We start from the raw sequence: 16319 nt of genomic DNA, 5'->3' as shown, positions 1-16319 counted from the left end.
ATTGATTCATCCTCAGAAATAACTGCAATATGTTTAATTTTGTCGTTCAAATACGAAAAGACATGAACATACAATGTAACATAAGGTTTTTAAACGTTGATATCATTTGGGCAAGGTAGCTCTTTTCCCCTGTGAAAGGAAACATCCAGTATTGTCGCTTTCTTCCATGTTATCTAGTGTAAGCCGTAGATTTGATAAAGCAATTTAATGTCTTCACTGATGAAGATAGCTTTGGATATGATTGAGAAATCACTAGTGTTTTACTTTGTTTCTAACCATTTTGGACATGCTATTTATTTTCACTACATTGTGAATGAAATGCTGTAGGGTAATGTTTAACCAAAGTGTAAGCGCGAATTGAGAAATATAAAAATGGTGTTATGTGATAATACATCAAGTTTACGATAAAGATATCAGTTAAACTAATTGTGATATCAGACCCCTGTATCAACACCCACTTGGGTACTGAGTTATAGGGTGCGGTACTGGTGATCCCGACTGTCACTGTTCCCTTACATCAGCACTGTACCGAGACAAGTCGTACGCACTCAGCATTCTCCAACCATCATTACCTGTCTCAGAGTTCATGCTTTGAATTTTCCCATTTATCAATAAAAACGAAATTTCATTTGATGAAATCAAAGCTTTCATAAAAAAGAATTCCGGAAGCATGTAATCAGTGAAGATTTAAATTGACATACATGTTAGTAAAGGGACGTTAGAGGGATACAGTTATAAAACCAAAACCGTTATCTATCATCTTAGAAATGGATAGTCATTGATGAATTCATGCTGTGCACTATGTAGTACGCAGTGTTCCCTGGATGTCATTATATCAGATCTAAGATAAAGTAGAACGGAATGGTTCGTACAGGGTACACCAAAACACGGGAACCCAACATTACGCATACAAACACCTGCCAAAAAGTTATTTCCAAAATCAAACTTTTACAACAGGTGTAATAATAAGAGGGAGGCGGTAATATTTACGTCAAATATAAATTAAACACTGATTTTATTAAAATAGAGAGAAAGAAAAACTGCAACCGTTTTCAGAGAGGTGGGTCCGTATACTGTCGAGAAAGTATTTATGTTGAGAGTGTAAACTGTCGATCTGATGCCGTGTCTAACCGTACGTCATGTCTTGTTTCCAGCCAAATTAGCCTCGTTACGCGTGTTATGTCTATTAACTGATAAACTGTTACCGTTCCTATAAAGTTATGTAAGTTTACTTTGTAAATCTGATTCATCTGTTATCGCTAGACAAACAGCTATATGTATTTACTCTGGTACAGAAGTTTCGGGCTAAGGGAGATAATTTAACACCTGGTTGAGAACTACTTTGGTTTGACACGAAGGCATATAATAATAAGCCATGTCTTTCCTTCCTGTCATACCGCCATCTACAGACGTGTTAAGGCATTGGTACTGACTGAAGTCAATGCCATGCCAATCACTAAGATGAACGTACGTTTAACGCCAATGGCGGTAAATTTCTACGCTAGCAAAGAGCAAGGTCACCTCGTGTAATCACACAAACTAAGTGTTTACTGGTTAGAGTGTAATACAAAGTCAGCAAACTCAGCATGCTAGCTTACTATTCAAATAACCTGTTCAATTGCATTTGACGGATTTATTCACTTCAAATTGAAATTTTAACCTTGTTATAGAATTTCATAATCTAATAACAGGTAAAAGTATACGATAATTCATCGTGTCTAACCATCTTCATGATCTTATATACTAAATCGTCGCCACGGCGACGGCGTCAATGGTCCGCGAAATAACAAAATTACAACATAGGTCTATATCCGTGAAAATACCATCTCCACGAATTAAAAGGATTATACTTTAACGGTTCCTCTTTAATGCTTTTGCAAATGGCGACAAAAAAGTTTAAAGCAAATGTGACCTTGCTGCTATCCTTATAAATGTCGGCGTCATAAAAATATCCCCGTAATTGAACATTAACCTGAAATGCATTCCTTGTTTAATCACACACGAGTTATTCAGATTCTGTATATAAAGATTAATGCCAGGAATTTAACCGTTTAATGGAAGTCATTTTGACGCGCGTCACCCCTATTAAGAAATCCAAAAGTCGATTTTAGGGGCGCCGGGTCTGTTACCGCTGGATTAATTCTGCCAACAAAAGTGGAGTAATTCTACGATTTTATGGATTATTGCAAGCTTAGAATTTGTGTTATTTGTATGTAATGCACGCTCCATACCTATATCGTTTATCGTGCCATATATTACCCCGCTACAGTTAACATACATTATTGTATCCCAAATGCTGTACACTGTTAGCAGGCATATCTTTCCACTTTGTCTGCGTTAATTTGATACAGACATGATATATTCCATTTTAAAGAGCAACAATTGAGGACATTTGTAAATATTAACGAATTATTTATTGCCAAAGTAAATAGAAATTAGATGATATAAGACTTCTTCAAGGTTTGTCATGACATCCTAAATGGTTTGAAAATGATGAATACTTGTGGGTTGTTGATAAAGATGCAGAGGTATTAAATTATATACCCAATGTATTGTAAGTGGATGGAAACTTACCAATGCCACAAACTCTGACACAGACACAGGATATCGACATTGGATAGCAAATAAGATAATGGTCCACACACCCTAAAAACTCCTAGTTATACATGATGTGAGGTGATATGTCAATCATTATAACATTATTCTACATTTGATTTGTTATTCCTTACTGAAAAAACTGTACATTTTCTCGCATTATTCCATCTTAGGTGTTCATGACATCTCTCCCGTTTTATGTCTTGACTACACGTTATATCGCCACACACAAACAAATTATTACGTAATCAAAACAAAATAGGAAAACAGGATTCGTAAAGCAATAGATGTAATGAGATAACAACATGTTCCAGGTGTTTTTCAGTTTGAATTTGACAAAAGATGACATAATTTAGCACAAATATATGTTACACATCGGCAATATATTGTAAAACTATCACGATGAAGAAATCAGGGTTATAAAAAAAACCCACTCCCAAGCCTAATGTTAATTGCATTTTGATCTTACGGTTAGATTTCATGTGTAATATTTTCAAACAAATACAAATTTGATAACTTGATGTATGTATCATTTTATTCTTTCAGAAACCCAACCTTCCGTCGCTGCGGCCCTTGTGTATCCCGAAAAGTCCCTTTTAGGTGATATAGTGACCCCACAATGTTGGAATTTTACAAATGGCGACCGCCTTCGCGCAGAGTTTTACAGTCCTAGTTATCCCGAGGAATACCCAAATGACATCGAGTGTACGCAATACTTAGAAGGTAAGTTTCCATCTTTACAATTAGCTTGTAAATTTTAGTAGACTTAAGGTAAGAGTCTTATGTCGGTATTAAGCTGGAAACCAAATAGAAATAATAACTACCTCTGCCAATATGTTGGACTTTGACTTTCTTTAGACTTCCAGAAGCTCCGTTTAGTTACAAGTAAAAAAAAAAAAAAACCACGGGTTGATTTAGAGGTATCTAAGCACATTATTCAAATGTATGCGTCTTAAATGACGTCTGGTACGCTTTCAATTAGCATTTCCATTTGAGTTTTGGCCATGTGTTGATGGTCGTCTATGGTAAGTCGACCAATTGTACAACACGCCGAGAATTAACGAGTACCCCATCACCAACCGGGCTGAAATGTCACACAATTACAGTTTTAGGATTTAATTATAAAAGCCAACGTGCTTGTGTAATAAACTGCGCCTGTGTAAACGGAGGGGGATTTTCTGGGATGATGTATGGGATCTTCAGTGACCCCCTGCCTTCCTCGGAAATTCTGTTTCTAATACAATCAACCCCGGGCAATTATTGAATACGCCTTACCTTCGTCATCCAGCGAACCGACGGTTGAGGGTTTAGAGAAATAAATGAAAACAAAAATGCACAGTTCAATTTTATGTTTGTTTTGTTCATAATAAATGAATGTATATAGTTGTTGATGGATCAGCCGATTGCCAACTATGTCGAAATTTCGAAACCTAAACCTTGTGGACAAAATGTCAACTACGTTTGCAAACAAAAACCAAAAGCGGGTTTTGATAAAACACCATTTGACTACTTCAGGGTTCACAAGATTGTTTCATCTAAAAAGGTATATTTTATGGAAGTGATGCTTCTCTTTTTGAACTTAAAGTAAGTCATATTATAAGTTGTTGTGCTTATTCCATTATTCTTGAACAATGGCTGTCATAAACAATATCATTTTACCTCAGAATTTCTTAAATAAAGTTAGCTTGTGATACAGGTCATCGAGGGTGAACGAAAATAGAAAAGATACATTCCAATTAATTCTATATACAAGTTCCCCAAGGCCTTTCTAATCCCGATGGGTTGTCTCATCCTACTGATGCTGTACACATTGATAACCAATCGCTGAAATGTTGATGTATTAAGTAAAGCAGAAAAACACATACCAGTACCTTTATCTGAAATAACTGCGGCTTTCATAAAATTAGAATGTAGCGCAAAAAATGATAAGGCTTGTCTATGCAATAAAAATCGTTGATATCTTGATTAGAAGTGTGGTAAATGGTCAAAGTAAAAGTGCATGCATTTATTTTCAGTATGTATTTATAATGTTATTCATCTTATAAGTGGCATTAATCTATTTAGTCCGTATTTAAAGTAAGATATTATTTAAATGTATTTGGCAATCTCTTAAAAATAAGTATAGCAATGGGACGACATCCTACGTGTTAAACGCTCGCGGTACCTTGCTAGGGTCAGACCGGGTGCACATTCATTTGGTGTGGTGTCGATCCAATAGCAGTCTGGAGTGGTACTAGAACCCAGCTCTGATCCCCTAAAGTATGGAGCTTAGACCTTTACTCAGATGTACGCCAGATAACTTTGTGCTTGCCCCACGTTAATCAATCCATATTGCAATGTCGTCATATCAATATGTTTTTACACTTGTCTCTCCATCACGTTTGAGTGATAATCACCACATTTTGTAGGCTTTTGCAGACATTTAGTGATAACAGCAACATTTAGAATTGCTTACAAAATCCTTGACACAATGTTAAATCCATCTCACACGTATCTAAATTGTGGCTGACTGTGATCTCAACGTTCTTCCATTACTAAATAATCTCGCATAAGCGAATTTACAAGGCATCTGGAAGGTTATGTTTTATAATTGCAAATATGTGTAAACGAATCTAATTAAAATGTTCTCAAAAATAGTGTATATATGCATACTCCTGACTAGAATGCTTATTAATGTGTTTCAGGTAGGTCCTTTTGAAAAGCGTTCAAGAATCAATGAATAATTCCCTATCAGTGTTTACACACAAATACACTTAACTGATTTTCATAGTTAGGTCCAAGAACATATTTTATTCCTGATATTCATTTCTAGGTCAAACGCTACAGCCAATGTCCATTTAAACATTCCGTAAACAAATGAGAAATACATTTTCCCTTTTAAAAAAAATCTAAAGATGAAAGGAAGTTGAGGAGATAACTGTGAGACACTATATACCTTACGGAACTCCCGCATCAAAGAGTTCCGATAACAAAATGGCGGAATGTAAACATATGTGTAATGCGAATGATGGATACTATAGCGTACATCTGGTTTTACCCGTGTGAAGTTTTCGAAATAAATGATCTCCTGAAATAGTTAGTAAAACCCATACATTAGATGTGCTCATCTGCTTGTTTTTTGAGTAATAGATATAGTCTGTATCTTAACAGGATAGATTGCACTTAAATGGCTGGGATCTGCACAGCTTGCAATACATGTGAGAACTACAAAAAACATCAATATAAATAACATAAATAAAACAGAAATAAACAAGCATCTATAATGAGTAAATCCCTCCTAATTAAGAAGATTATTGATTATTTTTGATTTTGAATGTTCAATTCATTAATGACTCTTTGGGACTTTTAGTTAGTAAAATGCAAACAAACACAAAAAAGATGTGAAACGCATTCGCAAAACCTAATACATCAAAACTATAAGAGAGAAAATTATGTCATTGAAATCAACATATGAGAGCAATGGGCGGTGTATTAAATCTCCTCTTAGAAGTAATATGTATGTCTCTTGATGTTGTTTTATATTGAAAAGGTTGATGACATCCAACACATAAATTGCCGGATCTCCCATTACATCGGCCAGGTAATGGTCTATACATGGTGCTTTAAAAATATCGCAAACATAATATTGCTTACTTGCAATTGACATTTAAAGTATATACGTGATTCAAAATATTCAATTTTTGTCCCAACAGCTCAGCCCGGCTATCGCATTCATGTTGATTTCCGAGGAAGTTTCTCCATAGAAAAGTCTGAGAAATGTAAATACGATTTCTTGGAGTTCAGAGATGGACCGTTTTCCTACTCACCACTGATTGGAAAATACTGTGGTAAAGAGTTCCCGCCCCTGATACGATCCACCACACGGTTCATATGGATACGCTTCAAAAGCGACAAGAATCTGGGAGACAAAGGGTTCAAGGCCATCTACTCTTTTGTTAAGAAACAAGGTAACTAAATGACGACAGAAAGGTAACATTGATAAATTACAGTAATGACTGTTGGGATGATGAATTTGTCAATTGTATGTTAATAAGTTTGTTATTTATCATAATGGAAAACAACCTTTGCGTAATACTTGACACCTTTTATGTTTAATATCACACGAAAGACAAATATTTGATAGCTTATCAAGAAAATGACAGAATTGTTTTCTTATTAAACAGAAAATTAAATATGGTCTTATCAAAGGACATCTTCCTTGTACTCCTTACAGATTTGATCAGTATTATATGACATACCAGAATCATTTAAACCCTATTCTTTGTTAATTTTCAGATTACAACCCCAAGGACGAAGATACAAAAGGTAAGATATTTCACTTACCGATTTTGTGATATCGCTCTTTACAGTCTTTCAATAATAGAACCACTTTTCATGGCAGATAATATAGTTTTACAATAAAAACTGTGATTTTTCTCTTCTATGCTTTTGTATTGATGTTTATTTTTTTCGCCAAAGATGTAATGTTCTGTTGACCTTTTGCACAGATAACCACGATTAGTTAAAATATAACAAGGCTATATAAATTAGAATCATTTACACCACTATATCATACGATTGATTTGTAGTTTGCCGCACGTTGGTCAACACTATTGAGCCCGATGGGGTTATGAAATCATCCGATTTCACTGTTGATGATGATGATGATGATAATGATGGACAGAGAGAAGGTCATCGAGACTGCACATGGGAGATCCACACTCACCCCGGCAGTAAGGTAGGTTACAAATCAAAATTGATATTCTTTGAGGACAAAATTGTCAAATGTGGTGAAATAAAAAAAAATTCTTATTAAGTGTTGATGTCTCGCCATTTCAAAACGCATGAAGGTAAATCCATCCAAGCTAAGGTTTACGTTATTTGGTATGATGTTAGCTGCAATATTGTAACTTTCTAAGAGACGAGAAGCTCGTAAACTTTCGATGTTATATTCAATAGTCCATGGTATGGCACCAAGTTTCCTCATAGATATATTGCCTGATGATGTTGGTAATTTAACCCCTTATAACTTACGAAATGCATATCAAATAATAGAACACTACTATCGTTTACAATTATCTCCGAGTTCATTTTTCCCTCTACTATACATCTTTGGAATGTTTTAGACCATAACATTAGAAATTCTCCTTCCATAAATTCTTTTAAACTCAATATAATGAAATCCCTGAAAACAAATACAAACTTTAATTTTCCTTTTGCAACATATGGACCAAGAAAACTTAATATCCTCCATTGTCGTCTAAGAAACCGAGCAAGTTCCCTAAATTATGACCTTTTTAGAGAAAATCTTACCGATTCTGCATATTGTCAGTGTGGACATCCCTGTGAGGATAGCTATCACTTCTTTATTGTTTGCCCTCTGTATGCCAATCATCGAGCAATTCTCAACACTGATTTATCGCGGTACGAAGGCGCCATTAACATTGATATTCTATGCAAAGGTGATCTTACCATTTCAATCATTAATAACACGAAAATTGCAAAAGCTGTACAGCAATTCCTGGTAAGAACGGGTAGATTCGATTGATCGACTCTCTCTCTCTCTCTTTCTCTCTTTCTATCTATCTCTCTGTCACACTCTCTCTCTCCCCTCTCTCTTTCGCTCTCTTACTTATTTCCTATATCATTACAAGTTGTCAAGATTTTTTTTCTATTTTTCATCGCTTGTTTTATATTTTATAATAGTATCACACGACTACTAATAATAGTACAAATCAATTTCTTAACCCAATGAATGGGATTATTCTCTATCTTTCTCCCTCTCTCTTACTAGTTTAATGTTCTTGGTGTTTTATGTGAATTCATACTATTTAGTTCCATGTAATCACGTGACTATTCATTTATGTATGTTTATATTTTCTATATTTCAGGAGAAGTCACTTATAAGTTGGAAAAACTTAATGACTTATCCTTTTGTCATTTTATGTCAATAAAATATGTTTAAACTATTGTAACTCAAAAGAATTTTAGACAGATAATGGTGTCGTTTTTAGGCCGGGTACGTATATTCGTTAACTTTAAAAGAGACATTGTTTAGTACCTTAAGCCTTAACAATGTCTGCATCTGTGCACAACTTACATATTTAAGAAATGATAACGAAATGTCTTTGTATTTATCATACAGATCCGCCTTGCGCAAGTATCCACTTGGTTTCCGGTACCACGAGATTGTGGAGCTAACTTTATAGAGATTTATGACAAGACAACGTCCTCTAGAGACCGGATATTTCACTACTGTAACGGACCACTTCCGGAGTTTGTGTCAGTGAGCAGTCGAGTGTTTATTCGTGTCTATGGTAACCAGCCGGACTATTTACCTAGGGTGGAGGTGCAGTACTCCGTCTACAAGAAGGCGTTGCCCAGGCATTCATCCAGCACAGGTGTGTAGAATGGAAAAATTAAAAGAACGTTAAAGATTGCACACTTTAATATTCTGTTTCGATTGATATGTGACTTTTTTGTTTATAAATTATTTCGTTATCTAATTAAACAATAATAATAAAAAGAACTGTTTTTATTCGGTTTTATTTTCACAGGTTTTTGGGGCCATATACCCCACTTACCGCACTTGTATCTGGATATATAAGTACATATATTTTGCATTTTTTGAATTGTGGATGTCATTCATATATTGCGAAATTTACGGTTGATAGAAAGGAATACTGATACCACGTGATTTCTTTTTCTACTACAGATGACAAGTGTGACAGTTTAGGAGAATTTTTCTGTGACCAGTGGTGCATTAATCGTGACCTAGTCTGTAATGGCCGCCGTAATTGTCCACATGGGGAGGATGAACAGCAATGCGAACAGGAAGTCGGTAGGTACCAAGCAACATAGATCCACCTCCTCCCCACCATACATACATAAAGCATTTTCTTTCTCATCTATTAAAATTACAGCCGTTTTCTTAACAAGATCCATTCATTGCCCTATGCAAATCAGAAAAGGTGTTATGAGATTTAACTATTTCAGCTAACGAGCCATCATGCAAACGCTACATTTTCCATCTGTATTTTTCCTGACGAAAACACCTTTCAGACTGACAATAAACCACATGTTTATTTCCCCCTGGGAATTCGTTTGCGTTGAAACAAATATTTTCTTTTCGATGACACAATGACTTTAGGAATCCCAACAACATGTCTGAAAAGAAGATAAAATCGTGGTAAAATGACTAAAGGATACTACTCAAAGACGTCAAGTTGACTCTATAGGGAACAATTAACCCGGAAGGTGCCAACTTCTATTTAAAAAATGCCTGCATAAGCTTAAGACTCACTTTAAAACTGTATACTGTCCAACTGTCTGTCTACCGGCTGACGTGTTTTGTATATTTGACAAAAACTGCGAGATACCATCCATAACACTACAATGGTAGATAATATCTTCACGTCGCGACAAACCACGCCCGGTACTACATAACAACAAGCCACAGTTATTGGTCTTGTGATTTATTACATGACCTGGCTTACATTCCAAATTACTACATTTTTTTCAAAATGTGATGTCATATATTGTATCGACAGCAAAAGCTCATCTTCATGATGCCAGGAAAATGTGAAAGGATCAAATTTCACAAATACGAATGACCTTTTTAATCCCGTATTCATTTATGTTAAGGGAGTAGCTAGGAAGTATTTGATATCGATATTGTTTAGCGCGGCACGAAATTGTATAGTTTTCTAACGTCTAACACTCATCATATGCAAATTAAACTCCATCACCAATTATCATAGACCGGACAAACAAACAACACGGTGATATGCATGGAAATCTGATGAGCATTCTAGTTATATATGTTCCATATCCAGGTTATATTCCAAGCAAAAACAGTGTAAGATATTTTCTTCCCTGCTATTAACGTGAAGTCGATTTCCTATCTTGATGTATACTTTCATCACAAACAAATTAAGAAAACTGATCAGGAACGAAGATTACGGTGGAGGTAGTTAGAAAGTAAATGAGATATTTATGTCGACATAAGTATCCAGAAAATACTACACTATGCAACTGTGTTGTGAAATGCAACACCAAACTACATATGTATCCACTCCATGTCAGCTGACTGAAAATGTTTCGAGATGGTACTAGTTGTTGGTTAGTTCTCTGGCCTCAGTCCTATCTCAGTGTCGATCTATGTGTATACCAGGTCATATGTCCAATAGATTTTCGATTAGGCTGTAAAACAAGGTATATACGCCGAATTATCTCTAGCAATTGTTTTATGGATTCAAGTTAATGGATAGTCGCTTTATCATAAACATTCGTAAAATTTTCAAAGTAAAATGAAGATCTGTTATTGAAATCGACTTTACAAGTTCTATGAAAGATGATAGCTGAGAGGAATATATTCTTGCTCAAATGATGAAAAGAAAAAAAAAACTATAAAGACACCCAGCTTCAATGAGTGAGAGTTTACGTGCGTGCATTTCTCGTGGCACTTGTAATATTTACATATCCAGGAGATTGGTATATCACGTGTACAATTACACGTCAAGTTTTACCATAATATTTATACATGTGAACGGCGGACTATTGACACATGGTCAGCCAATTCATTTAAGTTATATCAACAACATAGCCTGCATGGGGATTGTAGGGGGCCACGTATTGTATGCTCCGACATAGGCTACATGGGGATTGTAGAGGGTCACCTATTGTATGCTCCGACAAAGACTACATGGTGATTGTAGGGGTCACGCAGTGTCAGCTCCAACATAGGCTACATGGGGATGGTAGGGGCTACATAGGGATTGTAGGGGGTCACTTATTGTATGCTCCGACAAAGACTATATGGTGATTGTAGGGGTCACGAATTGTCGGCTCCATCATAGGCTACATGGGAATGGTATGTGGTCACGTAGTGTCAGCTCCGACATAGGCTATATGGGGATGGTAGGGCCTAAATAGGGATTTGAGGGGGTCACGCAGTGTCGGCTCCGACATGCTAAAACGTATAGGGTTAAGTATTATCGGTTCCAATCATTCAATACATTTTGAAAATCTCGATATTTTTCATCAAGAACTACATATGAAATTATTAATGTCATATCAAATCAAAATGATTCAGCTAACCGATATAATTGGTTACAGCTGTTTCATAATTACATAACGAATCTGACTGCTATTGACTAATAAGAAAAGAACAAAATGCGAAGGGAAATTATCAGAATTGAAACACGGTATTATCAAATGGAATAATAGCTCTGGTGTATTGACCAACCTCTTCCCCTGAAGCAAGAACAGCATATCACCGGAAGTTATCAATTATCTTGATAACGTGGACGAGTCTGGTGCTTATTTAAGACAGACGTCGGCATATTGACTCTGAGATGATATAGACATGTGTTATCATTTGTTCGTAAACACGAAGTCATCGCGGTGGTCGGGTTTGTTTTACATTGTTCAGTAGTCAGCTTTAGTCTGACTTCCACATACACTTTACAACAGCGCAAATCGTGACCAAGACAATTTAACAGGACAATGCACGCCCTCAGTGACTTTCTGTAGTGTAACTATTATAGGTTGATGTTTGACATTCTGTAACGCTTGTCAATAAAATTAAATGATCACTGATGTGTTACCTAAAATGTACACCAATTAATGTCATTCAAATGAAGCAAGTTAATATGTTACAATTTCGCTAGCATGCCGACGATTTAAGGATAAATGACATAGAGAAGCTAACTAGACATATCTCCAGTCCGCAGAGAACCCTGGCGCGTGTGTCTTGTCAGTAGCGCATGTTCAGGCAGGTTATACGGTCCAGCCGCCCACGTGAGGCTTTCGGCCACCCTTCTAGATGGCGCTGACGTACCTGTGGCTATTGTTGCTAAACAAAGATCCACACATGTACGAGCCGACATGTTTTCACCATCAGATGCTGGTGCCGAAGTCTGTTAATCAATCCCCGTTCTCTCATTATACCAACATTGGTTTACGATGTCTGCGGGAAGACGCTGATGTAAAAATCATGTCAAGACTCCACGTTTTAAATCCCATTAGTTAGCTCAATCAAAAAATTAACGTAGAACTGAACAAGAAAAATGAAAAATGGGAAATCATATTTCTTAACATGTAAATAATCAATTTGAAAGTTTCGGTATGTTTGCGGAGAGAAAAGTGGTAAAATCGTGCAGTTGTTTTAGATATATATATGATTTATAAGGGAGAACTATTGTAGTACATCATGTATGTTGTCTGAAGTGATACTATACACTTGTGGCCCTCTGTGGAGGGATGCATCTAGAATTGTCTCCCTGAAAAGAGTTATTTTAACTCAAGGGCGAAGCCCGAGAGAAAATAACTCTTTCCAGGGAGACAATTCTAGATGTATCCCGACACATAGGGACATGATTATTTTATTATGCCGAAAAAAAATTAAAAGAAAAAAATCTCTGGTAAACGAACTCATGAAGATATTTCCCAAAAACAACGTTGCTAAATGTGTCGGGTTGCAAAAATAAGCAACAGCGTTATACGCATATGGCAAGCACACATTGCAATATCTGTTTTATGAGTAAAATAAAAAGATGCTTTTTAATGAAGATTTTAAATGTGTCACCCGTTTGTGTGTTTCAGTGGCTGATGTGACAGAAATACCGCTACACATGATCATCCTCGGAGCAGTGGTGGGTGTCATAGGTACGGGGCTTCTTATCGGAGGATGTCTGACTTGGCGTGCAAAAAGAGAGCAGAAGAGAAAGGACAAAGAAACACAATTACAGCAAGCCAAACTCAAGGAGTCGAACATGGAAATGACTAGTAATAGTTCCAGTACCACCCTTTCTAGTAAAAAGGGAGGTAACTATCCCCCTCCATATTACTCCCTACCGAGGCCACATGTTAAGAATCAAGGTATGGTTCGAGAGTACGTACATAGGAACAGTTTGACCAACTCACTTCAGTCGCCTTCCGAAGGAGAGTACCCGGACCAGAACTCAGATCCAGGGAATTACAAAAAGTACATGGTGATGGACCAGTATATGGAGGAAGATTCGAGCCCGTGCCCGTCGGTGTATAACCAGGGACCTCCTGTGCTCACCACCATTGTGGAGCGACACGATATCCCACCGCATACACCAGATATCGACCCTACATATGGCTGGGGAGGATACGGTTGGCGACAAGCGAGATCAGAACCTAGGTCCCCCACGTCTCCACCCACACTTAGCGAAAATATAGCTAAATTAAAGCAATATACGATTCCAAAAAACCAGCATGGATATCAACCGGAAAACAAGATGTACAACCCGGAAACGAGATACGAGATATTTCCGGAGTCTAAGTTCCAAATAGGAAAGGAATTCAAAATGAAATACGGCATGATTCCAGATACTGAAATGATGTTAGAACAACAACGCTTAGGGAAAGACTTCACACAGAAATATGGAACCCAAACAGATGATTTGGAGAAGCAAAAAATGAAACAATTTAAAATGAGAAGTCAACATCCGGATATAACACGTGATATCGAAGTCACGTGAGTCTATGTTACTGCAGTTAACATGCAAAAGACTTGGAAGTCTTGTTCCGACGTGTCCCGCGTAAGCATTAAACGTTCGAGAACAGAGTGTTCGACAAAGTGCGAGGAAGTTCTGTGGGGAAACTCCTAATGAAAGGTGTCAATGCGGTTCTCAATTACGAGAGATTTTGTGTTGAATAGCAAGGCGATCCTTTAACAATATTAACCAAAGTCCTGCGAAAAAGTCGAAATCGGATATGTTGTACTGGGAGACTGTCAGTATTGGTAATTGTTTGGTGATGTGAGGAGGAGGAAGGCATTTATTATTCAATTACCTTGAATGTCTCTCCATGGCGAATCTTTGCGCTAAAGGATGACTGTAAGAGGTATAAAGACTGAGACACGAAGGAAAAGGATCATGGCAACAAGATCATTACTTTGGAGCACATGTTGAGCGGTGTTCATCGACATGAACTGGCGCATAGTGTATCTCATGAAAGTCGTCATCTGACACTACGTTACTCTACTTTTTTTTTGACAGTTGCATCTGTCAAAGTGACTTCTCTTTAAAGAGTGCTACAGAACATGGACCACAATAGAGCCATTGGCTCATTATCACATTTGATTCCTACGTGAAAACCATGATTTTCGTAATTTTTGATGATTTTATACTATTATACTGACATTTTTCTTTTCTAGTAAAAAGATCTTTAGTGAGATCTAATCCTGTAATAATTTAAAACGAACTATCATTGTTAAAACCCTAGAAACCGCCCAAGAAGTGTCTTATGTTTTTCTGTATGGATTTACGTGAAACGAAATATTTTAAATATTATCAACAACGAACAAATAATATTGAGAGAAAGTGACTCTTTGCATTCCATATTTAAAACTCGACCATTGTGAATGACGGTCTTGTAGAAAAGACCTATCACACCTTCATCGTCTATAGTATAACACGCCTGTCCTATCATCCATGTATAGGGCAACCTTATTAACGTATAGTTCATACAGCGTCATCTACATTGTGTTGTGCCTCAAACAGTACAGGATATTCACTGTTCAGTAGTACATCTCCTGGTGGTGAAGTCATACCAAAACGTGGTACAAGTTTTTTTTATTATACATGGTTTGAGTATGCAATGGTTCTTAAAATAAGACAAGGACCATTTTGTTTAATGCTATTTGTAGTATGTTAGTTCTATGAGAAACTCGTGCCTTGACAATTGTGTGTTTGTATATCTGCTCATGTGTGTAGTATTTATGGCTCAGGAATCCATTATTGTCATATTTATTTATTACGAAATACGAAAACTCCGAGTACATGTAGAAAGTTACGGACTAATATGTGTATAACGTATCATTTATGCTGAAGACATCATTCTAAACAGAATTATCTAAGTCATTTATTCCGTCTTTATCAAGTTCAACACTGCAAAGAATTGTCCGACAAGAAATAAAAGTTTGGAACTTAATCTTCAAAGCAAGGTGATGTCCGTATTAATGTCTGTAAATTAATGTCAAATCTAATTATGATAGTGAATGTCTGATAGAGGTAATTTATTATGTTTTATGTGAAGGAGTATCGTGTGATTGTTATTTGTATATAAGATGGTAATGCTTGTTTCATTGGATCAGTAATTAAAATAAAGTAAATATAATATAAAATTTAATAGTTTCTTTTTATCCCTATACATGTCTCACAGTGAAAACTCAAGCGAGTAACTCCATAGCAGTTGTGTATCGTTTATATAACACCTGTAGTGGCCTTATTAGTCTTATCCAACCTCTTTGATACCTAGTGGTGGCATCTGGCCTTCCTCCTCTTTCCATCACGCATTTACGCTAAATTGTATAACAGGTAGTTGATTAGTTAAAGCAGAGAGAATATTGGCCTTATATCGTATGTCAAAAACAGATCAAACACAATTTAATTAGACCAACGTACTGAAATATGGAGACTGTAATCATAAAATCTATGGAAGAACATATCACAAGTATGGACGATGAGAAACAACTCCTAACTAAAAACTTTACAATATTTGTTTTATACGTGTAGTGTTTGTGTTTCAACACTTGTCCTCACCACTAAAGTCCTGGATTAAGTTATTGTGCTGCTGAGCTACAATGAGACGTGATATCTGTAGTAAATTGTTATCGCAGCTGACAAAGATGTATATATGCGTTGCTCTTGATGTGAATAAGACAAAGAGCTTAGGTTCTGTTTTAGATTTAATCACACATCTTCGTATCCACG

At 36.3% G+C, this 16319-nt stretch overlaps 1 protein-coding gene across 1 annotated transcript in view; it reads left to right on the top strand.

Annotated features, from left to right (window-relative positions):
• The window catches only part of LOC138316329 (uncharacterized), a 41082-nt gene extending 25352 nt beyond the window's left edge, over positions 1-15730 (top strand). Inside the window, exons 3-9 of the mRNA XM_069258000.1 lie at positions 3142-3318; positions 6288-6542; positions 6871-6900; positions 7164-7312; positions 8720-8975; positions 9290-9415; positions 13180-15730. Of these exons, the coding sequence (XP_069114101.1) occupies positions 3142-3318; positions 6288-6542; positions 6871-6900; positions 7164-7312; positions 8720-8975; positions 9290-9415; positions 13180-14084 (1898 nt within the window). The 3' untranslated portion in view covers positions 14085-15730. The remainder of the gene's footprint in view (positions 1-3141; positions 3319-6287; positions 6543-6870; positions 6901-7163; positions 7313-8719; positions 8976-9289; positions 9416-13179) is intronic.
• The last annotated feature ends 589 nt before the right edge of the window (positions 15731-16319 follow it).

This window comes from Argopecten irradians, chromosome 2, assembly GCF_041381155.1.
Source record: "Argopecten irradians isolate NY chromosome 2, Ai_NY, whole genome shotgun sequence".
NCBI classification, from domain to species: Eukaryota; Metazoa; Mollusca; class Bivalvia; order Pectinida; family Pectinidae; genus Argopecten; species Argopecten irradians.
The sequence above is the reverse complement of the archived record's forward strand: the minus strand, read 5'-3'. Positions and strand labels throughout refer to the sequence as shown.